A 27,834-nucleotide genomic window follows, 5' to 3' on the forward strand; every position below is an offset into this window, starting at 1 on the left:
TATTTTACATTGTGTTTGTCATCAGTATAACCTAGAGTAGATTTAGCCATGAGGGTTTTTCTGAGGGTCTGTGAAATCTGTTACATGAATCAGTTGCTTGATTTTCGTGCTCCAATCCTGACCTCTAGTGGCTGCCCATGAAAATTCCCCAGAACCAAATCACTTCTTTTTGCTGATTACCTATCAAATTCCAATTTAGCTATCCTAAAAGAATGGACCTTTAAAAAATATAAAGAGAGGCAGAGCAAATAGTTTTAAGAGAGGCACAGTAAAACAATGGACTTTTTGTCTAACATGCTGCAGTATTCTTGCTGAAGGTCTTATATTTAAAAGCAGCCAGTACCTCTTTACTTTTGCTTGCTAATTATCTATCACTTTCTCCATTCGTTGAGGAAGCGAAGGGTATTACTATACAGACTATAGAAGAGAGAAATTTCAAAGAAAGGTAAACTGGATTCTCTTCTGATTATGTGTTGCTTGTTGCGTGGTCTTGTTGCAGTTTTGTGGTGGGGCATTGCTGTCATGTGGCCTCCTGGTGGTGTGTGCAGAGAGCACATTGTTACTTCTGTGATATTTGTGCAAAAACATAACCTAAATTTAATTTTAATGGAAATAAAATTGAGGAACATCGTACAGACCAGTATTCTTCAGAAGTGCCAGGACCATGGAAATGAGGGTGAAATCTGTCCTAGATGAAAAACTAGGTAGATCAGACTTCAAATTCCTAAGTAAAGTTCAGAGTTTTATCCTGGGTCAGAAAAAAAGACATTTGACAAAGATTTCCTCCTTATTTCTTGGTTTGGTTCATTGTATATGATTTGATTATGTAACATACTGTCATTTGGTGAAACTCATTCTTGGAACTTTATTTACTCAGTTAGATTATACACTCCTACACCATCAATGAATGTTTTTAAAATTAAAAATACTTATTAATTTTGCTCATGGTCTCATGAGTTACCTATTTGAGAAGGGCTCAGATGTATGACCATGTTTTGATTCATGTGATATTAACTAGACCAGTCCAATTGACTGCCAAGATCTCTTCTCTCATGTAATCCCTGGTCTTGACCAGTGACATTGTCTGGTCCACTATACCCTCTTATTGTTCATCTTCTTAGAACAATGAGAATAAAGGTCTAAGTGCTCTTATGCTTCTTATATGATAATTTAATTCCAAGAGCAAACAGTCTAGGAGATGGGCAATCTAGGAGTTGGTTCCTAAAACCCTCCCACCATAGTCTTATCATCAGAGTGGTAACATACTTTCTCAGATTTAGAGGAGAGTTCAGATGCCCTACCGCTCAATGGAAGAAGTGTCAAAAGTTGTAGCCTTCATTAAGCCACCGCGGATACCTAACTAAAGTTTTACTAAATAAGCACCTGAGGTAAAATTAAAATACCAAGGGCCTGTTTCATTCTGACACTCCTAAGCTCTGTTCATGGCTTTAAGAGTGTGCTGTCTCTGAGATTCAGTTTTCTTGTCTCAAAAATGATTACAGTAACAAATATGCCATAGATTTGTTGAGGAAATATCATCTAGAAATAAAAGCCATAAAGTGCTGAAGATGGTAAATAAATACATGACCTAATAATAATTGCTAGCATTTGTCAGATACCAAATAACCCCTCAGTTGATAGGTTTTTTGCAGGCTGTTGCTGTTTCCTTTGGTCAGAACACCTTCCTGGGGTGATGTATCCTCTTTTGGATTTAACAGATAACCAACACCCATTCCTCTTACTGCCTGTGGTATCCTTGTATTTTGGCTCCTACAAATCTGTTGACTTTGCACTCCCTTGTTAACTTTCCATTCCTACATGCTGCTTACATACGTTGATTCTGACTAATGACCGAGGTGCTGATGCATATGTAGTCCTTTCTTGACATTATCTCTTCAGCATTTATACTCAGTGCTGTTAGCATAATTTTTGACAGTGTCTCTCCCAAGCTACCAGGCTTCTCTGAACCCATGGCTGCCTGCTCATCACAGCCATATATTCAGAGTCTTTCTTGCAGTGAGTGTTCAACTGCCGGCCTTTATTTATGCATGATTGTGCTGCTCAGTCATTAACCTAATCAGAAACACTGTGATCTGTACTTCATAGCAATTACTCACTTTGGGGCAATTAGTTATAGGTGTTCTTGAAAGCAAAGCTATTGTCAGACTGTGACTGAATTATGAAACAGCAGTGTCCAGATCAGTTGAGGAGCACCTCTTCTTGTACACAAGGCTGATGTCAATCTACTGTCACAACAGGAAAATGGTGACCCTTTCTTTCTGCAGCAGTCTGGTTTTTTAGTGTCTCATAACCTGAGAGCAGTCAACCACTTTTTGTTTGTGGATGCTTTCAATGTAGAAACAAATAATAGAATCTTGTTTAGATAGAATGCACCTATTTTTGCTTTATGCTCTGTAATTTTACTTGTATTTAAATGGGAGGAATTACTTTAATTCTCTGAATTTAGAGGCTATATTAAATAATACCGGAACACGGCACAGGTTCATCTGAACTTTAGACTATTGTAACACATATCCAAGAAAATCAGTTTGCAAGGAGAAAGGGGTTATTTTGACTCAAAGTTTATAAGTTTCACCATGTGATTAAATGACTCCATTTCTTTGGAGTTATGGAGTTCATGACTTCATGAAAAGAGTTCAGAACAAAACCTCTTTCTTCATAGTCAGAAAGTATAAAATCAGGGAGAAGCCAGAGTTCCACAATCCTGTTTAAAAGCATTCTCCCAGGGACCTAAAAACACCTACTTAGCCCCACCTTTAAAAACTGTCACACACATGTGTACACACACACACACACACACACACACACACACACACACACACACAAAGCAATGCCACCCCAGGAAGCAAGCCTTTATCACATAGGGCATGGGTCTTTTGATATGGAAGCTGTAATATTCACATGTCAGTTTCTTCTCTAACTTAGTGGTTTAGAGAATGACTTTTATAATTTGATGCTTAAGTTAACATACTTGGTCTGTTTTGTGAACTGTGAAGCCCTAGAAAAATCAGTGATTTCTATAAAATCTATTTTTTTTAAATTTTTAAGTAGGGCTTCATTATATAGCCTATGGTGACTTCGACCTTATCATCCTGCTGATTCTTCTGGTTTCTGGTAGATACACTACCACTCCTAGCTCATTCTGTAAATCATAATTTATTTTTGTGAAAGTTTAGGATTGATGTGTAAGGAATAAGAGTATGCTTTTATGTAATTAACTCAGATATTGGCACATTTAAATACTAATCTGACTATCCTGAAACTCACTGTATAGACCATGCTGGCCTTGAACTCATAGATATCTCTATGACTCCTAAGTTCTGGGATAAAAGCTGTTTATCATTATGCTTGGCTTATATATTCTTGTTTATTATTTTGCTCTTTTTATGGTTTATTATTATTATTATTATTAAAATTTCCACCTCCTCCCATTTCCGTTCCACTCCCCCACTCTCCCTCTCCCTCCTTCTCCAGTCCAAAGAGCAGTCAGGGTTCCCTGCCCTGTGGGAAGTCCAAGGTTTTACCCCCTCCATCCAGGTCTAGGAAAGTGAGCATCCAAACAGACTAGGCTCTCACAAAGCCAGTACATGCAATAGGATCAAAACCCAGTGCCATTACTAAAATATAGTAGTTAGACTTATTATTGAAATTAACAGATAGTCATAGCAACGTATTTATTGATTTTACTCTTTAAAAAATGATTTATTTATTATATATAGTGTTCTGCCTGCATGTATGCCTGCAGACCAGAAGAGGGCACCAGATCTCATTACAGATGCTTGTGAGCCATGATGTGGTTCTTGAGAATTGAACTCAAGACCTGGAAGAGCAGCCAGTGCTCCTAACTTCTGAGCCATCTCTTCAGCCCCTTGATTTTACTCTTAAGAATCCTCTGTTCTTGTTTATTGAATAGCACATAAACAGTGGACATTTGCTTCCTATCTACTGCTTCCAGTGAATGAAGCATTCTTAACAGGCATGTTTTATTTTGGGTCAGGGGACTGGATTACACGTTGTATCTAAGGCCAGTACAATTAGTTACTTTATAAAGTCAGGTTAAATGAAAGCAGGCTGAGCAGCAGGAGAGAAACAGATTGAGCACAAAGTTTTAATTGCTGCAAGGCATAATATTAACTTTGTTGTAAGGTTGGGCAAAAGTTGAGTTCCTGAAGGTGAGAGGTATTTCCAGAAAGTTATTACCATACCTACTAATAAATTACTAGACATAACTTATGCCTGAGCAGTGGAAACATTTTGGGAATGCCCCCTCCCTTGTTTGTTTTCTAGAGCTATTTTGGCTATTTAGAGATTTAAGGTATATATATATATATATATATATATATATATATATATATATTTCTCTGTTAATGTTTTTCATAGCTTTGTTGCTTCAACATTAGTTTTAATAAAATTCAAGAAAAGAGATTTTTACCATAATATGAAGGTGGTTCTGTGAATCAGCCTAGTTGAATATGAAGGGGAAAGAGTCAGCTACAATGAATTAGGATGGCTAGTGTAAATCACTAAATAAGCATGTACCGTGTGTATGCCTGCATTGTTCTGTGAAAGGTCATTGGATTATACACCACAAAACTTGGGCTGGAAGTGATCTAACTCTGCTACTAAACATGTATATAAGCTTAAGCTAGTCACATTCATACCCTGAAACCTGAGAATTATAGCCTACATTATTATGAGAATCAGTGAGATTTTCATATTGTGTAAAAACAGGGAAGTATGGCCAGTGTTTGAAGTGATGCTGTGACTGACAGCCATGATGGTTGAATATGCAGTGGAGTTTTCAATAAAGCCATGAAACAGTTTTGGAAGGAAAAGAGGAGTGTGGGCTGCTGTAAGAGAAAGTGTGCAAGTGTTATACATTTGAGGGAAATAGAGAAATGGAAGAGACACTTAAATTTTAAGTGTGGACTGGACGTGCTGGATTTAGTCTAATGCAAACCCTCAATTGGAAAGCTCTCAATTATGAGAGTTCATTGTATCTCACTGCTATGACGGGGTACATAGTGTTAAGACTGGTTTTTGTTTGTTTAATTCTGGCGTACAAACTTTGGCAGATAAGTCAGTAGCTACTTGAGTTGGTTAAAATATAAGTTTAGATTGTGAAAACAATTGTAATTTTAGCCCACATTTAAAAAAAATCTAAGATAGCCTTCTTGCCTTTTCCTCCGGCTGGTAAGTTAGAATCACAGTCAGTCTGGAATCATCTCTAACAATGGTAATGTCAATGTTTTCTTCTCTCATCCCAGTTGCACTTTCCTTCTCATTTTGTAATTAATTAAGTAAGCCAAAACCAAAATATTAGGTTCATAACTTTTAGTTTAGTCTGCCAAATAGTTTGTGTTTATCATTCATTTTTTTCTGTTATTCTTTTGTAATTTTGTTACCTGGCTGTAGAAGGTTGCCTAGTACTCCATTACAGAAACACTAAATATCTTGTCCTACTCATTACAGGACACTAGGTATGTGGTCCTAGTCACTACAGGACACTAGGTGTGTAGTCCTAATCACTACAGGACACTAGGTGTGTGGTCCTAATCACTACAGGACACTAGGTGTGTGGTCCTAGTCACTACAGGACACTAGGTGTGTGGTCCTAGTCACTACAGGACACTAGATGTATGGTCCTAGTCACTACAGGACACTAGGTGTGTGGTCCTAATCACTACAGGACACTAGGTATGTGGTCCTAGTCACTACAGGACACTAGGTGTGTGGTCCTAGTCACTACAGGACACTAGGTATGTGGTCCTAGTCACTACAGGACACTAGGTGTGTAGTCCTAATCACTACAGGACACTAGGTGTGTGGTCCTAATCACTACAGGACACTAGGTGTGTGGTCCTAGTCACTACAGGACACTAGGTGTGTGGTCCTAGTCACTACAGGACACTAGATGTGCGGTCCTAGTCACTACAGGACACTAGGTGTGTGGTCCTAAGCACAATTTCTGGTTTGGAGAGAGAAATCAGAAATCCTTTGTAGAACACACTTCTCATGGTACAGTTCACATCTAGAAGGCAGATAGATTCTTTGAAGTGAGAACATTAGCAAAGCCTTAGCTTATGAGAGATGTTAACTGAAAGATATTTCTTCTCACATAGGAAAACTTGCATGAAAAGAAACTAGAACATTCTTTGGAGACATTGTTTCTGATTCTGTTATTTTGAGCACATAAGATTCTATATCTCTTGGATTTAATTGCTCAATATTTCTTCAGTCAGTGGGCTGAGCCCAGAGTTCAGTTTAAGCTCCAGTATGGCTTCCACAGAAATAGCTTATCTTTAATGAAAATTTACATGATTTTCATGAAAATGGGGAAAGGTTCCTCATCTACACAAATAATACACACACACACACACACACACACACACACACACACACACGAGCACTAAGCATGCAAACACTAAGCAGACAATAGGAGTACCATGTGTTGAAGTCAGGTTTTTTTGTGTGATCTTCCCACTCAGCAGGAGTTTCTCTCTTGTTTTTTTCTGCCCCTTACAGGATATCTACATAACCAAGAAGTACAGAGTAGAATTAGAGAATTCAGTCAATAATTTTAAAAATCACCATCTTTTTTCCATCTTTAACAAGGAACTTGGATATAGAATATAAGCCTTACATATAGGGAAATAAGCCACAAATGGATAGAATAAACAGGCCTTATACATGGAGAAATAATCCAAAAATGGATAGAAGAAAATAAGTTTTTATAAAAAAAACTACTTTTATGTATTAAATAGAACATTGAATTTTCATAAGTATTTTAAGAAAGCAAAATACCTTTTGAGAAGTTTTTTTTTCTCTTTTTAAAAATTATTCATTTTATTTTATTTTTTATTTTTTTTATTGAGAAAAAAAATTCCGCCTCCCATTCCTCCCCCCCTCCGCCCACTCCTCTCCCCCTCCCCCACTCCTCCCCCCTCCCCCCACTCCTCTCCCCCTCCCTCTCCAGTCCAAAGAGCAGTCAGGGTTCCCTGCCCTGTGGAAAGTCCAAAGTCCTCCCCCCTCCATCCTGGTCTAGGAAGGAGAACATCCAAACTGGCTAGGCTCCCACAAAGCCAGAACATGAAGTAGGATCAAAACCCAGTGCCATTGTCCTTGGCTTCTCATCAGCCCTTATTGTCCGCCATATTCAGAGAGTTCGGTTTTATCCCATGCTTTTTCAATCACAGTCCAGCTGGCCTTAGTGAGCTCCAATAGATCAGCCCCACTGTCTCAGTGGGTGGGTGCACCCCTTGTGGTCCCGACTTCTTTGCTCATGTTCTCCCTCCTTCTGTTCCTCATTGGGACTTTGGGAGCTCAGTCCAGTGCTCCAGTGTGGGTCTCTGTCTCTATCTCCATCCATCGCCAGATGAAGGTTCTATGGTGATATGCAAAATATTCATCAGTATGGCTATAGGATAGGATCATTTCAGGTTCCCTATCTTCAGCTGCCCCAGGAACTAACTGGGGACCTCGCCTTGGGCACCTGGAAGCCCCTCTAGGTCCAAGTCTCTTGCCAACCCTAAGATGGCTCCCTTAATTAAGATATGTGCTTCCCTGCTCCCCTATCCAACCTTCCTTTATCCCAATCATCCCGTTGCCCCAAGTTCTCCCCATCCTACCCTTCTCACTTTTCTCTCCCCATCTCCCCTTACCCCCTCCCACCCCACCCTTAAGATCCCGATTTTGTATTGGCACCATTACTACAGAATACCCGATAGAAGCAAGTTAAGGGAAGAAGGACTCACCAATGGAAGGGATGGTGTCATCATGGCAGAGATGGCATAACCACATCTGGGGCAGCAGGAGCATGAGACTGCTTGCTCACTTTAAGCAGATGAAGAAACAGTTCTCTGGCTTGAAATGGAGCTGACCTATGATTTTTAAAAAAGATTTATTTATTCGTTTTTATTATGTATACAGTGTTCTGCCTACATGTACATCTGCACACCAGAAGAGGGCATCAGATCTCATTACAGAAGAACAGCCAGTGCTCTTAACCGCTGGGCCATCCCTTCAGCCCCTGACCTGTAATTTTTGTGTTCTTTCCTACACCTACAGACTAGGCCTTGCGTACAGCAGGTCCTATTATCTATGAAAACAACACTACCAGATAGGCCTGTAGCTAATATTTCACATCCAACCATAATACTATTGTAAGTAAAAATGAGAGAATTTTGGAGTTTTGTTAATAATGTATGAAGTATTGGGAAAATACCCAGTAAAATAGTGGTAGGTAGGAAATGTGATCCTGTTGATGTTCACATTTATTTATTTATCTATCTATCTATCTATCTATCTATCTATCTATTTATTTATTTATTTTCTGTTTCAGGGTTTGAACATAATCTTTCATGTAGCCTTGGCTCTCCTAAAGGTACGTCTATTTTCATCGTAAGTTATCAAAATATGTTACCTCTTTTGCTTGGTACTGGAATCATTCCACTTACAGCCTGTGACTCACTTTAGACTATTATTTATGTTTTGCATATATGTACGTGTTTGGTGTGTGTGTTTGTGCATCTCTCTCTTCTCTGTGTGTGTGTATGTATGTATGTGTTTGTGTCTCTGTATGACATGACATGTGTGTAGAGGCAGAGGACATCCCTCAGAATCAATTCTCTCCTGCTGGCATAGAAGATGACTCTCTTAGAAAGTCTGATCCTCTCCCTGTCATCCCTTAAAGTTATCATTTATTTGGTATTTGTTTTTCCTAAAATCCATTTAATCTTGCTAACACTCCAAAAACATAAAAGATGTTTTCATTCATAAGAGCTGTATAATAGGAGACAAAGCTGAAACCTATTTCATGTCAAAATGAAACCATCTTTGTTTTTCTAAAAATACTTCCTATAACATTCCTAAACATATAATTGAATTATTTAAAAGCTTCTATATTATACTAAAAAAGAAACTACTACATTTCAATTTGTTGTTCTTTTCCTGATAGCTGGAATTATATGATACTTTAGAATTCAATTATAATTACATTGCTGAATTTTATATTAATATATCAATATAGTTCTAACCATATAGTAACAATAGGACATTTGTGACAGAGTTGGTTTTTTTTTTCTTAAAAAAAAAAAAGTAGCCCAAAGAAGACATTCTGCTATTGAAGACGAAAATTACCTTTCTTTCCCCAATAAGTTTGTGGTGAAACCACAGACAATGGACCTGGACAGATTCAGTTCTGTTTTCAGCCTTTTAGACCTTGCTAAATTAAGTGCTTAGAACTTCAGTTTTGAGATAATAATAAAATTAATTTATGGCATTACAGTTAAATAAGATGGTATATTAAACTTCTTAGTAAGTGTCTAGATATTTACTGCCCAATTACTGTCAGCTGAGGTTATTACAGTCCCGCCCTCAGGTCCTGTGACTGTGGAGCAGGTGCTCTTAATCTTGGAGTCAGCCCTCCAGCCCCAACTTAAACTGTTTTCATGGCATAGATATATTTACTTACTCCTTTCATAGTGGACCTTAACGATGATTTTTTTCCTGATATTAAAATAAATCAACTTTATCACATGCCCTCTCAACAATAAATAAAGCTTAATAATGACTAGGCAGGGAAAGTATTATGTGGTTGAAACTAAAAATACCATTAAATCATAAGTAAGTACAAGGAAGTCCAACAAGGTTCTATTTTTAGCTATAATTTCTAATTTTCTTTTTCACTATCAGGCATTTTATGTTTTCCAGAAATCTTTTCCTATATATTTGTAGCTCATTTCCTAATGTTTAGTCTGTCTTTATGTAACGCAGTGCTATCCCTCTAGATATAAGACCTGTACTGTACACCAACTTAATACTGTAGCTATTGACTAATTGCTTTCTTGAGTGATACACTGAGTAAAATATTTGTAATATTTTAATTTTTTTAGCATTTTAAACCTAGATGTATCCTTGTCAGAGGACATTTTTTTTGGCTTCTGAGTAGAAAGGCATCTTTTACCTTCTCTAGTGATGCTTGAACATCCTTCAGACATCATACTGCAGAATTAAAGCAGTTAGAAAAGTTAAAGGAGAAACCACTGGTAAAGTAGGGATCTATGCTTATAACTGCCTTATATGAATCCTGAAACTGACTCCACACCGAGGTGGAAGATGTGGGACTACATTGAAGTGAATGCCATCAATCTGATTGCCCTACCTGATAGAATAAACATTCAAACATAAACAATACTGACTGACTTCTTATTTTTTCATATGTCAGAAAAAAAGAATATGCATCTGTTTATATAAAAGTTACAACTTGGATAACTTTATAGAAGTTCTGAGCCTGACTGATTTTTGAGTAGACCCTATGTCTGTATTAGAAATGATTTCTTGTGCATCTTCTGAGCAGACTATTAGCAGAAGCACAGCCTAGGTCATAACTGAAGAGGCTGCCCAAGGTTGCCTAAAATGTTATATCTCAGTAATGACAAAGCTTGAGTTAGTTATTTTCTTTTTTACCTACTACTAGTACATATTAATTGAGTTCAATAATAGAATTCTTTTTAGTATTTTCATACTTGTGCATAATATACTTTGATATGGTTACCCAGTTACACTTGCCTACTGTTCCCTTCCTCTACTCTAATAGTCCCCTTTCTTTCCTGTCCTTTTTTTTTTTTAAACAACTACATTCATCATGTGGAAGAAAATATGCAATATTTTTGTCTTCCTGGGTCTGGCACATTTTGCTTAGCACAGTGACCTTCTGTTTCATTTATTTTCTGGAAAATGACAACAATCCATTCTTTATAGCCAACAAGTCCATCATGGGTGTTTACTACATTTTTTTTATTGTCTGTTGGTGAGTACCCAGACTGATTGTTTATTTTGCCTATTGTGACTAGTGTTGCGATAAACAAAGTTGTGCTGGCTTGGATTTCTTCAGGTATATATCCCTTAAGAATGGTACAGCTGGAAGTTCTATTTTTAGTTTGTTAAAATTTTTGTATAGATGTTCAGAATGACAGCATTAGTTGATATACCTAACCAACGGTATAGTAAGGGTTCGTTTTCCCTTTGACCTCACCAGTGTTTTTGTTTTGTTTTATTTTGTTTCTGTTTGTGTATGCTTGTATTAGATAGGTCTCACATATGCATATAATAGTTAAGATTATGTTGACACTGGAGCCAGACTATTTACCTTCAAGTTTCATCTCCAGAAGTGCATCCAGTGATGCATTCAGTTTGTCCCCAAGAGTCTGCAAACTCTTTACTTTCACGCTGTTTGAAAGTCCAATTAAAGTCTCCTTAGACTGCAGCAACCTAAACTCTCAGCTCCATAAAAAGAAAAAGTCACAACAAAAGTTACATGCTTCCAAGATACAGTGAGACAGGCACATGCAAACATTTATATTCCAAAGGTGGGAAATGGAAAATAGTAAGAAATCATCACAAAGTAAGACAAAAAACAAACAAAGCCTTCATTAAAGCTTAAGTCTCTGTGTCAGTTATTTATACTGGTGGCCTGTAAGCACTGTGAGCATGGGCAGCACCACTCCTGCAGCTGGACCGATGGGACCCACAAGACAGCTCTCCAGGCTGGCTCTGCTCTCTACCTACAACTTTCCTCAGCAAGTTCTGCTCACTGCTGCTCACTCTGCCTTCCTGGAGTCTCTGCTGCTACTTCACACTTCATCCTCACAGCTACTGCCTACAGGGATTCTCTCCCTGCTGCACTGCCTGTACTCCCAAGCTCTCCTTTGACATCTCAGTGAAAGCCTCCATGACCCCCACAGGTTTTACATTCTTCATGACTGCAGAATTAGCATTACTTGGATGTTGCCAGGGTCTTCTGCCTGCATAAGCTATTCCTGGGCCCACTTAAACCATGACTAGCCTTTCAGCTAGGTATGGGAAGTGAGTCTTCAGGATCTTCGGTTGTACAGGGCACCCCAGATCTTATTTATCTCAAGTAATGAAATCAAATTTTCATTTCTACATCCATGAGCCCTAGACAGATGGGATAGTCTTGCAGAATACTAGGATTTTGTTGAGGCAGTCACCTTCTTGTCCAGGCATATAGTACTTGGCTTTTTTATGTTATAACAACTTCATATTCCTTGGTCCACATTTTATACATGTTCTGTTTCGGACTTAACTGCAAATTAAAAAGACAAAAGGTCTGCTCTTTTCCTTTCCCTCCTAATTAGCACTTTAAAACTGGTTAAATTAGCAGTCTGAATGTTTTACTTCCTTGAATGTCCCTCAAGGACACTATACACTGCTTTGGTGATAAATAACTTTTTGTGATAAATATTTGAGAGAAATGTTATTTTTAAAAGCAGAATTTAGGCAGACATGACAGCTCTGTAGCTGATTGCCACCAAGTCTGATGACCTGGGTTTGATCACTAGGAACTTTGGTAGGAGAGAACCAGCTCCGGCAAGTTGTTCTGTGATTTCTACAAGCATGCTGTATCATATATACCAGTTGCGTGTGTGTGTGCACACACACTCAGTAATTAAAAAAAAAAAGCTTTTTGAAGAGGAACAATTTATTTTGGTTTCAAGTTTAGATTCAAGTTCCTCCAAGGTTTATTGGATAGTTTGCTTTGAGAATGTGGTGATGTAAAGCTTCCTCCTGGTGGTCTAAACACATGGCAAAGGCTCCTCACCCAAGAATGGTCAGAAAGCAGAGAGAGATGAGGAGGGTTCAGCAGGAGATAGCACCACAACAAATTTCCTTTTCCAAGTAGGTCTACTGCTGAGAATTTCCACCTCCCTCTGAGACAGGATAGAAAGGAAAACTTTGGTGACAAGAGAATGGAACAGGGCTTCTCATCCAGAGCCCAGTTGAATCCTCCAGCCATCAAAAGCAATAAGGATCCAGCACAGTGATCAACCACTTAAGGCCTGTCTCCATTCCCAGCTACAAACTTGCCATAACTCCTATCAAAAGAGGATAAAGAAGATTTCTTAGCAGCCTTTTGAGATGTAACATGACAGTCACTAAAATGGTATAAATGGCTAATGACTTTCTTGTAAAGCCTGTACCCACATTTGGGTATCTTTTACCTTGTGAAATTCTCTCCAAGAAACCCACGCCCATGCGAATCAGCATATTTTTCTTTCTTTCTTTCCCTGAGAGCCTCTTTTCCTCTTAACCCTAATGCCTAAGACTCTAATATAAAGTCTCCAACTCTGCTTAGTTTTAAAGTGACTAATCCTGCAATTCTCAATGTTCATACTATAAATTCTAGTTTGACTTGAGTTCAGGTCCCCAAAAGCTTAGGGAGACTCTAAGCTGGAGTGACAGGGTAGACCTATGTTTCTGCAACTTCACTGCTGATAGTCCCAATAGTGCCATCAAGTTACATATAAATCTGTCAGTAGGTTGATTCATTAACTAGGTCAGAGTCATCATGTTCCAATCTCTTCTCAATGATTAGATGTACCACATGGAAACAAAGGCTTCTACATGAAACTTTTATGGAGGATACTTCTTATGCAGACCATGCTAACCTTTATTGTCTACCTCCCACAAAGTATCAGGCCATGGACAAAATGAAGCTAAGTGTGACCTCTGTCTGATTTGGAAGAAAATTTCCATTTCTATTTGATAAAACTAAAGCTTTTACTGCCCACATTTCTATCAGTTTTCTGATCTTCCAAGCTGTGACTTGAGTCACTTTCTAAGCTCTGCTTACATCATTCTAAACTCTCTCTAGGTCACTTCTCCAAAGTTTTCCAGATTTCTCCTGGGAACTAGTTCCAATGGCTTTTCTCATTGTCTATCTTATAGTAATGACAATGACCCTACTTCTTTGAAACGATTTTCTACCAGCCAGCCTCCAGGCACTATAATAAATGCTTGAGATAACCACACCTTATTAAGAGAAAGAATTTATTTTTGTTCATGATGTCAAATGTTCTAGTCCAGGACTGATTGGCCATGTTGCTTTTGAGTCTATGGTGAGGCATCATATCACAGCCACAGCATATAACAGCAAAACTGCTCCCCTCAGAGCCAGGGAGGAAAAGGAGAGTAAAGGGAGCAGGACTCACAGTCTACTCCTTGGTGTCCTGAGTACTCTAATGGATACTATAACCTTCCAGAAGTGCTCTCATAGGACCAAACCTTTAGCATATGCTCTTTTGGAGGATGTTCTGGGCACAAACAATAGCAATAAGGCACAATTCGTTTGCTGTTAGTGTCTTCATTTGACCAAAGGAGAAGTGAAGAAAATGGGCTTAATAGAGAACCAAGAGTTCCATAATTAGGAGCTGTTTATGAGAGGTGTAGGAATATACACCCAGTTATTTAGCACTAGGCTGATGATTTGAGTATTCCTTTGACCTTCCAAAAGATGAGTCCCAATTTGCTCTCTGCTGCTCTCAGGAAGAAGGACTGCCATGCTCCAGGGGCTCTGCCTGTGCTGTGTAGGGCCTTGCTTGAATATGTGCTAAGGGAGGAAAACATGATCAATCCGGACAGTGAGTTTTGTCTCCTTGGCATTTGGCACAGCACTTTTGAGTTCACAGTTCTTGTTTCTGTGCTAAAAGATGGTTGAATAAGAAAAACTGAAGATTGAATTGTGATTTCTTCAAGTTAGAGGTGGAAAGGCCAGGGGTTGGAGCGGAAATTGGTGACCCTTCCCTCAGGTTGGCAGTGGTTCTTGCTGAAGGATGCTGCTCTCCTGCGGGTGGCAGTAAAGCTCCACTCATAAGTGTGCAAATGATTTAGCATTGAGTTCTGTGGCCTTGGTCTTTCCTCTGTTGTGTCTCTCCCAAAATCATACCAACACCTGCCTTTATTTGATCTGCTTTCTATTTTAGTCTAATGTATTCTCTTGTCTTATGATAGATTAATGTGGAAACAAACCAATAAATACATATATAGGACTTCTACTTACTGTAGAATGCTCTCAGATAATTTTGTTGCAGAAATAATGCATTTTATGAAATGCGGATCTATATTGAGGGGAAAGTCCATTATCACAGTGCATTGCACATATCAAATCTTATTTTAAGTCTGTTGAGGCAATGCTTCATTGTTTATCTCTCATAAGGCAGTCTAAAGTGCCAGGAATCAGGGATAGTTTGGTAAGCATGTCTTTGTCCCAAGAAGCCAGTAATTAATTTGATCTCATTGTACCTTCAGAAATATGAGACCATTTGACAGAGACAGAATAAAACCTCCCTGCCCCATTTTTGTGAGCAAAGTACATTCTCAGCATAAATTTACTCAAGCTTTCAACCCCCTTACTTAAAAATCTTTCTTCTCTTTTATCCTCCACTGCTTTGCTTCCTTCTGCCTGTTAGCATGGATATGTTCAACACTCCATTCCTTGACCAGCTTCCCAGCCATGTTCTTAATCTCATCTTCCTGCCTCACTTTTGAGAAGCCATTACTGTAGTTTTCCTGTTTTGTTTAGGTCCTGGATTGTGTGTGCATAATGAGGAGAAATAGAGGTAACATTTGTTGTTCTAAAGTTGTCATGGTTGTAGTAGGAGAATATGATTTAAATCATCCTGTCTTTTAAGGAACTTTGAGGCTAGGCATAATGGCATACTCCTTTAACTCTAAAATTCAAGAGGCAAAGGCAGGCAGTGTTTCACTCCAGCCTAATCTATATAGTGAATTACAGGTAGTGTTAGAGTTAGGGCTAGAGTTGGGTTAGGAATACATATCAAGACTCTGCCTCCAAAAAGTAAAAGTAGGGGAAGGTTTGGCAGCCTAAACATGGGGTACCAGCTTTATTCTGGGAAAACCAGGAAAGATTTTTAAAAGATCATAACTAAACTGATAACAGAATATTTTAGGCAGGGCTAGCAGCATTCAAATGTTCACAAAAGGAGAAATTCAAATGGCAAGTAAATATTCAGCATCTCTAACCATCAGGGAAATTAAGTTAAAACTAGAGATGGCTCAGCAGTTAGAGCACTCTCTGCTCTTCCAGAAGATCTAGGTTCAACTCACAGTACTCATATGGTGGTTCATAGTATCCAACTCTCTCCTTTGATTTCCATGATCATTAGACATGTATTTACTGCACATACATGTATGCAAACATTCATAAAATAAAGTAAATATTAAATATTTTTAAAAAACAAGTAATAACAAATGCTTGGAGGATATGGGGAAAGAGTAACCTATATCCTCTGTTGTAGCCATAATTAAAATCTGTATAAAGTCTACTCAAAAAAAACAAAAGATATAGCTACTATATGACCCAGCCTTCTCACTCCTGCACATATACCTAAAGGACTCTACATCCTACGTAAGTGCACATCCTTGTTTATCATTGCTGTCTTCACAGTAGCAAAGAAGTGAAATCAGGTTAGATGTCCCTCAACAAAATGGATTATGAAAATGTGACACATAAATACAATGGGATTTTATTCAGTCTTAAAGGAAATAGATGTTATGAAAGTTTCAGAAAAATTAATGGAATTGGAAAACACTGTATTCACTCAGATGACCCAGACTCAGAAAAACAAGTACTATATATTCTCTCCTTGTTTTCTTTTGTTTTTATTTTTCAAGACAGGGTTTCTGTGAATAGCCCAGGCTGTCCTAGATCTCACTCTGTAGACGGGGCTGGCTTTGAACTCATAGAGATCTGCCTACCTCTTCCAAGTACTAGAATTGAAGGTGTATACCACTACTGCTCAGCACGTATGTTCGCTCTTACATGAAGATCCCAGCCTTTATCTGTAAGATATGTGTGTCCGGGAAATGTAAATATGAGTAGAGGCCAAGAATAGAAAGGGGCCCATTAATGTGGGAAAAGTAACAGTGAGGACTTAAGGGAGAACATGAGGAAGACAATAGGACAAATGGACGGGGCATGGGCAGGGACAGATAGTGTAGCAGGGAAGGTGGGGGTAGAGAGTGAAATATGAAAATCACATATGGAAATCTGCTACTTTTTAAGCTAATTTAAGTGAAATATATAAAAATAAGATAAGTTGTTAGTGAAACTGTCCAACTTGAGTCCTTTAGTATGAGGTTCTGAATGTCTTTATGTTGCTGTTTGTCTATTTGTGCATTTTCATCTAAAACTAGATTTTTTTAAGGATCTATTTTTATTTTATGTATATGAGTGTTTTGGTTACACATGTTTCTATGTACTGTATGTATGCAGTGCATGTAGAGGCAGGAAATGGCATTGAATCCCCTAGAACAGGGATTGCAAATGTCTTTAAGCCACCATTAGGATGCTGGGAATTGAACCCAGGCCTTCTGTAAGAGTAGCAAGTGCTCTTAACTGCTGAGCCATTGCTCTAGTCCCTGAAACTAGATTTTAACCAAACTAGTTAACTTTCTGAAATTTACTCCTTTATAAAATGAAGGGACAAGAAAATACAATTTGTAAGGCTCTACTTTTCTTTTATGCAAACAATATGTCAATCTGTGCTACACACATATACGTATGTTTATCTTTATGTATATATATATACCTCTATGCATTTTAGATTTAATACATATATGTATTTGTGTTTTATATGTCTCATATAACTTAATAAATGAATAGATTGCAAAAATTATAATTATGACATTTGTTAAGGTGCTTGACTAAATTTATATGTGTTTATATTACTTAAAAGGAAATTGGCACAGGGCCTGGAGAGAGTGCGTACTGCTCTAATAGAGGACTTGAATTTAGTTCCCATCATCCATATCAGGTAGTTTACAATCTCCTGTAACTCCAGCTCCAGGGGATTCTGATACCTCGATACCTGTGCTCATTCTCTCTCTCTCTCTGTCTCTCTCTCTGTCTCTCTCTGTCTCTCTCTCTGTCTCTCTCTCTCTCTCTCTCTCTCTCTCTCACACACACACACACACACAAAATTAAAGTAAAATAGATCTTTTTGCATGACAGGATAATATAAAATTAGGAGAATATTCTACTTTGTGTATTTATTTATAAGTGAATACCAGAAGTTTCTAGTCTACCTAGGAATCTGTTTTAGAAGCATGTTTGAATGTTACTGGTGTGCTGTTATGAGCCTAGTGCACACTACTGTACTATGCTCATCCTGTCATATTTATACATACTTAAGTAATATGTTGAGGCTATGCAGAAAAACAGCTGACTTCTGTTATGTAATTATTTTATTGGTTTTACTATTGTGATATCAATGGATTCTCAAAGTCAATCATCAGATTATCAACACTTTAGTGAGCAAAATTAGTCTATTTCCTACTAAAAAGCAATACTAGCAGTCCACAGAGATAAAGAGTTATGAAAATTTATTGATCACTGACAGCCTCCAACCAAAGCCCTAACTGTGTAATCCCAATGTAGCTGTACAGAATCTACAGGTTACGGGGTGCACCTAAATGTCCTTTTAAGAAATTTATAAATAATAGAAAGGTACTTGTCTTTTACTAAGTACCTGAAATGTATCAGGTGTGGTGTTAAGCACTTGAAATTATCTTCATGATTTTTAATTTTTTCTCCTTATTATAGTGAAATACATATAACATAAAATTCACTCTTTTAACCTTTTTATGTGTGCAGCTTGTGTATTTGAGGGCGTTTCCATTATTGTACAATAATATCAATTGGGCTGGAGAGATGTCTCAAAGGTTAAGGACGCTTACTATTCTTCCAAAGGTCCTGAGTTCAATTCCCAGCAACCACAAGGTGGCTCACAACCATCTATAATGAGATCTGGTGCCCTCTTCTGGCATGCAGTCATACATGGAGGTAGAAAAGTGTATTGTATACATAATAAATAAAAAAGTCTTTACCAAAAATAAGACAGTAATATCGATCATCTCCAGACTTCTTTATCGTCCCCAGCAGAAACTGTGTATTTCTCATTGTCTTCCCAACTACCTATTTTCCCAACTATCCAACTATTCTATTTTCAGTTTTATGAATTTTACTATTCTAGGAACCTGAAATAAGTGTAATGACAGTATTTGTCCCCTTCACTTAGCATAATGTGTAGCCCTTAATTTTAGCAATCTTATTACTGTTATATACTGACTCACTGCTTAGGACCTTTGGCTCAAGTGTCCTTGTAGACAAGTGATGCAGCAGAATCACAGTTAGTTCTCTCTTACTGTGGAGCCAGTGTTTGCCCCCTTAACTCTAGTGTGTATGCATGTGTTAAACCTTATGGATACTCTGTAGAGAAGAAACTTCTTATATCCCACATGCTATTCACACTTACTAACTCTCAAGTTCCCTGCTTTTTCATCTTGTACAGCTGGGGATTCTTGGATTGTAGTAAAATCAGGCTCTATTTCACAAGTATTGCTTTTGTAGGATGAGTTAAAAAGAAAGCTTTTTAGTGAAATTATTTAAAGACTGAGTGTTTAAGATAGTTGTTCCAATTTTTAAAAATGTAACTGGTTGAATAGGACAGAGGTAGAAAAACCCAGAGCCATTATATGAACAAATGATTGAATTTAGACTGAGGAACTCACTGTCATAAATGATCATAAAATTAAAATATTCTCTGCTCTTGACAGGCTAGAATAATACTTGATTCCTAAGTTCTGCTAATTCAGTGTTCTTTCATCGTCTCTCAGATGTATGAAGTCATTCCTGAATGGCATGTAATGCTGTAGTCAAACTCCATTTTACTGCAACCAGTCACTGTGTGTGAGCTCATCATAGGGAGATATTATCAGAAGCCTTTTGTCAGAGGCTGTCATTGCTCAGTAAGTTCTTATGACACTTTTTATCTGTGCAAGTTGCTAGTATTGCTTTTCAACATGAAATAGACTAATTTTGTTCATTAAGGTGTTGACAATTTGATGACTCATTTTGAGAATCAATTGCTGTCATCACAATGGTATAAACCAGTCAGAGAAATTTTAACTGAAACAAATTTATTTGATACTCAGTTTGTGCATGTTGAAAGAGGCTTAAATATTCTCCTTTTACTAGAAATATAGCAACTAATACTCTGGCTTTCTGTGTCTCTCCTCTTGCTTTTCTTTGATGGTAAGAATTTAGTTTGAGGAAAGTTAAATTAATTTGAAGCAAAATCATTCATTTGTAGCATTTATAATATTGAGAGGTATATTTTTAATTTCTATTTTTAGAAATAAAGATATACATAAAAAGGGTGCTATAAAAAGGTAGTTTTAATAGACAGAATATTCCTCTCCCAGTACAGAGGATTTTCCTAAAAGGTAGGTATCCCAGCTCCCTGCCATCATTCAGACTCTAGCCGCGCGCATGTGTGCGTGTGTGTGTGTGTATGTGTATGTGTATGTGTATGTGTGTGTGTGTGTGTGTAAATGTTTCCACAGGCCCCTAGGGTATTGTCTTCATGTGCAGGTTAAAGCTAGGACATTCCTACATCTACATCCCACTAAAAGGAAGAGGAGAGGAGCAGAGAGTAGTGGAGAATGGGAAGTTTCCTTTTATGCAAATGAATAAATCACTTTTATTTACATTCATTGAGCAAAAATTTTGTTGATGGCCACGCTGCTGTGGAAGAACTAGGGAAATATAGTCTCTTCCTCAGTAGTCATGTGTCTTGCTACAACTTTAATTTGTACAGCAGGAGGAACACATTTTCCTAGAGAATGATTGCAACCTGTCACTCTGCCGCACTAATCATTCAGTATTTGTGACCAGCTTCGTTCACACACAGATACTTCCTCCAATGGAGTCACGCCAAGGCTCCATTTAATTACTTCAAAATCATAGGGTTTTGGTAACCTGTATGTCTGTGTTGTAAACAATGGCTGCTCTAAGGGGCTTAGAGTCCTAGGAACAAGGAGCCACAGAATTACACCAAAGTTCGAGCTAAGAACAACCGCCTGTTGCAGCAGCAGCAACAACAACGAAACTTTTACAAAAGTTAGATTCATTTCATGAAATTCACTAAAGGGCAATTTCAGCCTGTCTACTACAGATGTAAGCAAGACCTTCATTACTGCAGCTAGAGCTTTCACCATCCAGAATTATCTTACCAAGTGAATGATGCAGCTAAAAAACAACCATAGACCCCAGCCCCAGGCCTCGCCTTTCAGAGACTCTAGTGAGTGGATCATAATAAAGCTGGACATGGTGACACAAGCTTTTAATCTGTACTTGAAGACAGAGGCATATGGGTCTCTCTGTGTTTGAGGGCAGTTTCTCCACATAGTGAGTTCTAGGCCAACCAGAGCTACCTACTTATATCCTGTTTCAAAAATGATTGATGGATGGATGGATAGATAGATAGATAGATAGATAGGATACATACATATAAGTAATAGAAAAGAAACAAAATGAAAACTACATAAAAAAGAAACAAAAATTAAAATATGTGGAGAATTGTCCTCAACTCTAATGCCAAGTGGCTTCAAAAGAAAAAATATGAGGAAGAAAGCTAACAAAGTATGGCCAAGAGAAACCAAAGAGGAGGGACACCTCAGAGACTCATGCAAAGATGAGTGTTCTGTGCAGCAACCTGACCCCAGTAGTGGTAGTAGATGCTGTGCAGGATGAAAAACCTAGGTGGCAAGAGGGAAAAAAAGCGATGAATTCTTTCTGGGGGCTACTGACCACTTGGCTGTGAGAGCACTGAGAGCAAACTGTGGCTGGAAGTCAGAACAGATTGAGGCCAGGATGTTTGGCCACTGTGCTTTATTGTTGTTGTTGTTGTTGTTGTTATTGAGACAAGTTCTTATTTGCCCTAGGCTAGCCTACTACTTCAAATGTAGCTGAAGATGACTTTGAATTTCTGACTCGTCACCAAGCCTACTATAAGTGATACAAGGGATTTGCTTGGAACTTTGTACATGCTAGACACATACTCCACCATTTGAGCTATATTCTCAATCTGAACACATCTCTTAACATGTTTTTGGATTGTCAATCTTGCCTATTCATAGCATCTTTCCCAAATTACCTTCCTTGGAGAACTAATTTGAATATTAAAGTTCATAGAACTCAGAAACAGCTAAATTCCTTTTTAAACTCTGCCTTGCTGCCTGGGAAGTCTGTATATTTTTTACTGATTGTGCTGGCTCACTTTAAAGGATCAGCAATGGAAAGCAAGCCACAAACCATTTCTTCTTAATCTTTAAATTATAAGTGATTCTCTATTAATCATGAAATGGTGGACAGTAATATATTTCAGATATGACCCATTCTGTTCTCATTGACTACATGAGTTCTTCAGACATTCCTATTCTGTATTTTGGAAGTTGAGACTATGTATGGCATAGTATTTCTAAGTACAGTATTGTCATCTCAGTGATTTCAGCGTAGAGAATTGAGTTTTATCCTTAGGTTAAAACTAGTTTATCATTCAACTACCAAAATAAAATTAACAATTTCAATAAAGGAATTTCAAGTATAATTTATAGTAATCTTGACTTGGCATTTTATTCTATATAGGCAACTACAAGTTAAAGAGAAGAAACCAGAGTTCTTTCTCACCACACTTGTTGCTTAGACGATATTTTTTTTTTCATTTCAGAGCAAAGACAATAAAGCTGTCTCTAGTCTTTGAAGAATTAAGAAAAAGCAATGCCCAGGGCCCGTTGAGTTCTGTAGGAGTTCCTGAGCTCTCATACTCCCTGTCATGCTGTCATGTGTGTGCACCTGTACCACTACACTTTTGTACAGACCACGAGCTGTGCAATGGTGACAGATGCTGAGGCCCCACTGCCTTTCCCACAGAATGCTCTGTAGATCCTAGCAGGAATGTGTGGCATAGTGGTAAAGCTAGAGGCCAGAGTGCAAAAGAGAACAAGAGAAGGGACTTCTTTCTCCTTACCTCTTTCAAGATCATATGCCCAGTGACTGAAAGAGACCTTTCACTAGACTCCACTTCTCAAAGGTCTTACCAACAGTAGCAGCAGGGACACTGCTGATGCAGACTAAAACTCTTGAGCTTGTTTATTCCTCTTGCTGTCTTAGTCTGTTTTGTGTAGTTGCTTTCCTTCTCTTTTCTAAACTAATTGACAGTAACATGTATTATCCAAAGCTCACAGAACACTTTCAATAGCAACATTATGGTAACTTTATTGTTAAGTTTAGAAACATTTCTGTTTTGTACCAAACTTACAGTGACTTGGCTATTTCCATGTCTGAAATGGTTTTTTCATTTTTCAGTAGCTAGTCCTTATGATAGTTATAGGTTAATAAAATAGCCTTTTAGGGAGTGAACTATTTGGTATCAGTTTTTACATTCTCAAGGAATCACTGCACTTAACTGGGTTAAATCAACTAAGTTATTTAGTGTGTGTAAACATGGATACCAGGGAGAAATAAACAACATTCAAGAAGGATACATTTCAAAATGCTTTAAAGTTTTCTGTTTCTTTATATTACTATGACTTTTTAAACTCAGTTTATTTGTGAAATTAAAACAAAGTAATTGTCTTGCTATAAGAACATTTAGTATTGTAGAGGGAAGAAACTATAACTGAAGCATACTTGGCATCTGCTACACAGAAGTAACTCAGTCATTCCCAAGTAAACCCACAGTTTACTGTGTCGTATCCCTGTGGAGTATCTGAGGAAGAGAAAAATGAATACTAATTTTATAAATGTCAAGGGGTCATTTTAGTTGATTCTTGCTTGCTAAAAGAAAGTTCAAAAGCCATGTAAAATGATAATACTTTAAAAGTAAAAATAAATCATTGACTAGAATCTGCTATGGCAAGAATCTTATTTATATGTTCTCTCCTTCCATTATCTTGTCAGAAGTATTTTGTTTGTTTGTTTTGTTTTTGACTCATCAAAACAGGATTTCTCTGTGTAAAAGCTGTGTCTATCCTGGAACTCGCTTTGCAGACTAGACTGACCTCGAACTCATAGAGATCCACCTGCTTCTAATTCCTGAGTGCTGGGATTACAGGTGTGCACCACCACTGCCTGACAAGAAAGGGTTTTAAAAGCTATACCTTCTTTCTACTGGGACCTGCACTGATAGCCCAGTATTCCTTAGGCAGAGAGATAGTATTTAAGAAAGAAGAGAAAGTCTTGTAGTGATGGATGTTGTGAACTAATACAAGAAAATTTAATGGGTTGCTATTTTCCAGTACGTAAGAAAAGACCTCTGTCAGCCAAGCAACATTAAAGCTGAATGGTACTCTAAAACTAATTATATAAAGATCAAGACAATAATAAGTACCAAGCTCTGAGGAAGGAGAGTTTTCTTATGTTCAAGAAGGCCAGCGTGACTGGTGTTTAGTAAGATAGTAGGAAGCAGGAGAGAAGAACTGTGGTCAGAAGCCAAATCCATAAGAACTTTTAGGCAAAGTTTGTGTGTGTGTGTGTGTGTGTGTGTGTGTGTTCATCAGTAAACTATTATAAGTTTTAAGCAAGTAGAAGTTATACCTGAGTTTTGGCTTTTAGGGCATCATTTTGATTGAGGAGAGCTGGTGTATAGAATATACATTGAAAAGGATAGCCATAGAAACATGGAATTTAATAGGCTTATATTGCTGTGAAGAGACACCATGACCACAGCAATTCTTATAAAGGAAAGCATTTAATTGTGGTGTCTTGCTTACAGTTCAGAGTTCAGTCCATTATCATCATGGTGGGACATGGCCATGTGCAGGTTGACATGGCACTGGAGAGGAAGCTGAGAGTCCTACATATTGCAGGCAATAGAAAATGGTCTGAGACGCTGGGCAAGTATCTTGTAGCATGATTAATAAAAACCGAAAGTCAGATTTTGGGGTTCAACCTGAAGGTCAGAAAAGCAAAACAATCAGCCCCTGGCTCTTTCCTCAGTCCAAAATGGTGACCCTGCCTCCAGGAATCTCAGAATGAGACTGTGTGTGAGAGCTGTCTCCTCTCATTTTATATTCCTTTCTAGTGCTGGGATTAAAGACATGCACCACTACCACCTGGTTTCTATGGCAAACCAGTGTGACCACTTGGATTAAAGATGTGTGTCACCACTGTCTGGTCTGTAAGACTGATCAGTGCAGCTGTTTTACTCTCTGAACTTCAGTCAAGCTTTTTATTAAAATACAAGTGAAGTATCACTACAGTATCTTGAGCATTTATGAGACCTCAAAGCCTGCCTCCATAGGGACATACTTCCTCCAACAAGGGCCACATATACTTCAACAAGGCCACACCTTCTAATAGTGCCACTCCCTTTGGGGACCATTTTCTCTTAAACCACTGCAATAGTTAAGATGTTATTTCAGCACACAAAACTGTAAATAATACTATCTTGGGCTAAGGTAATAAATGTGAATATGGAAAAAGATCAAATTCAAGATACTGTTTGAAAATAGGGATGAAAAGACTTATAGATGATTTGGAAGGTGGAGATAAAGTGAGGAATGAAAGTTATCCTAGTCCATGTGTGTCACAGAAACACAATATCTAAGGCTGAATAATTTGAAAATTGAATGAATTCATAATTATGATAGTTTTAAGGTTCAAAGAGTGTAGTGCAATCATTCTGGCAAGGGTGCCTTGTGGGGTCACAAAATAGCGGAAAAGTAGAAAGGGAACTGGCCATGTGAGACAGAATATAGAAGAAAGTAAGACAACTGAGTACACTTCCTGACAACCCATTCCAGCAGGAACTAATGCTCTACTGCAGTCACAGTTCACTCCATAAGGCCAGCTTCATTCTTCCTGAGACTAGGGACCCCGGACCCAATTATGTCCTATCTTTTAAATGTTCTACAGTTTTAGTGCTGGCTTCAGACCAAGCTTTAGCACACGAATCTTCACGAGACAAACCATAACAGAACCTCAGTAAAGGATGCTATGGAGATAGCACTGGTTAATTTAGGCAACTATAGGGAAATCCATGGAGTCTTTTGAAATAAATGGACAATTGACATTAATAGGATAAAAAGTTGAATTTATTAATTTATTAATATTTTCATGCCTATGAGAACCCTAAACTAAAAGGAATTTTAGATGGCTAAAGCTTAAATACTTTCTTAGAACAGATTTATATTATTTGTTCATGGGTGTGTGTTTATGGAGCCCAGACTTCTGGTATTAAATTCTTAATCCACCTATCTCTACCTCCTAAGTGCTAGAGTTACAGACATTCATATGCCACCAGGCCTCACTTGGGTACCACTATTCTATTGCCAGTTTCTTTGTGAATAATATTTTGGCTTCTATATTTACATGAAGACATGTGGTATTTGTCTCTCTGTGCTTGACTTCACAACCTTTAGCACATTACTGTAGATGATAGAATTGATTTTTTAGGGCCAAATATTATGTTGGAGGGGTGTGTGTGTGTGTGTGTGTGTGTATGTGTGTGTGTGTGACATATTCTGTAGACACTCATCATTTGATACCTGCGTAGGCTGATGTCATCTCTTGGCTACTGTGAACAGTTCTGCAAAAACATTGTAGTGCAGATGTCCCTTCAGCATGTAGATTTCTGTCCTTTGACTGCATACCAACTGTGGATCATGTGGTAGTTCTAGTTTTAGTTAGTTGGGTTTTTTTTTTTGAGACCCTGCATAGTATTTTCTATAATGGACACACAAATTTACATTTCTGCCAACAGCTCCACTTTTCCCACAGCTGTACCAGCATTTTTTATATTTTTAAATGATTTATTTTAATTTTAAATTCTATGTCTGGAGGTGTGTGTACATAGATACAGGTGCATTTGGATGCTAGAAAAGGGCTTCAGATCACCTAGAACTGGTGTTACAGGCAGCAGTGAGATACCCAGCTTGAGTGTTGAGATGGAAACTCCAGTTCTCTAAAAGAACAGCAAGTAATCTAACCACTGTTTATTTTTGTCTGTTTCATAGTTGCCATTTTAACTGATAAGGTGACATCTTACTATGGCCTGATTTATATTTCCTCAGTGACTAGTGATGTTGAACTTTGCCATATACCTTTGGCTATTTGTATGTGTTCTTATAATGAACATCTACTTATGTCATTTGCCCATCTTTAATTGAATTATTTGGTTTTATTGATGTTGAGTTGTATGTGTTCTTTATATATCCTGGAGATTAATCCCTGTGAGATAAATACTTTTGCAGGTTTTTTTTCCCATTCTGCAGGCTTTTTTTCTCTTTTGATTGTTTCTTTAGTTTTCAGAAGTATTTTAACTCACGTGAACATCCTTTTGTCAGTTTTTGGTCCTGTTGCCTATATATGAGGCCATATACAAAGAAAAAGTTTTTGTCCAGACCAGTTCCCTAAAGCATATCCCATTTGTTCCCCTCCAGTGATTTCAGAGTTTCTGGTGTTACATATAAGTCTTTGCTATAGTTTGAGTTGATTTTTTTCACATGGTGAGACATAAGAAGTCCATTTTCTTTCTTCTTTATATAGATATTCAAGTTTTCACAGCAGTGTGTGTGTGTGTGTGTGTGTGTGTGTGTGTGTGTGTACAACTGTTTCCATACATGTGTTTGGGCACATGCAGAGATCAGAGGTTAACTTCAGGAGTCATTCGTCATTCCTCAGGTGTCACTTAACTTGGTCTGTCACTGATCTGGAGCTCACCAATTAGGTTGTAAGACCTAAGGATTGCCTGTCTCCTCCCGACACCGTGTCACATTCTCAGGTCTTTTGTGCTCCCATATTATTATTTATTTTTTCTAAAACTATGAAGAATGTCATGGGCATTTGATAAGAATTTCCTTGGCTAGTATGGACATTTTGGACAGTATTATTTCAGTCCATGGACATCTTAGCATTTTTGCACGTGTGTTCTTATTTTACTTCATCAGTATTTTGTAGTTTGCACTGTCGACACCATCTAGTTCTTGAATTAAATTTATGGGTTTGTGTTTTTGTTAACTATTTTGAGTGATATTGTTTTCTTTATTTCTCAATAGTTCTGTTACTGGTATATCAAAATTATTGATCTTTATACAGTGAATGTTGAACTCTGTGACCTCTCTGAATTTGTTATATATTTAAAAGGTTTT

General features: G+C 37.7%; 1 protein-coding gene across 4 annotated transcripts in view; it reads left to right on the forward strand.

Moving 5' to 3' along the window:
* Rabgap1l (RAB GTPase activating protein 1 like) overlaps positions 1-27,834 on the forward strand; it is a 615,176-nt gene that overhangs the window by 437,212 nt on the left and 150,130 nt on the right. For all 4 annotated transcript variants that reach the window (XM_041662748.1, XM_041662750.1, XM_041662749.1 and 1 more), the window contains one exon: positions 8,363-8,404. In XM_041662748.1, the coding sequence (XP_041518682.1) occupies positions 8,363-8,404 (42 nt within the window). The remainder of the gene's footprint in view (positions 1-8,362; positions 8,405-27,834) is intronic.

This window comes from Microtus oregoni, unplaced genomic scaffold (assembly GCF_018167655.1).
Source record: "Microtus oregoni isolate MIOR12 unplaced genomic scaffold, Mior012 000013F_ref0000133, whole genome shotgun sequence".
Taxonomy (NCBI): Eukaryota; Metazoa; Chordata; class Mammalia; order Rodentia; family Cricetidae; genus Microtus; species Microtus oregoni.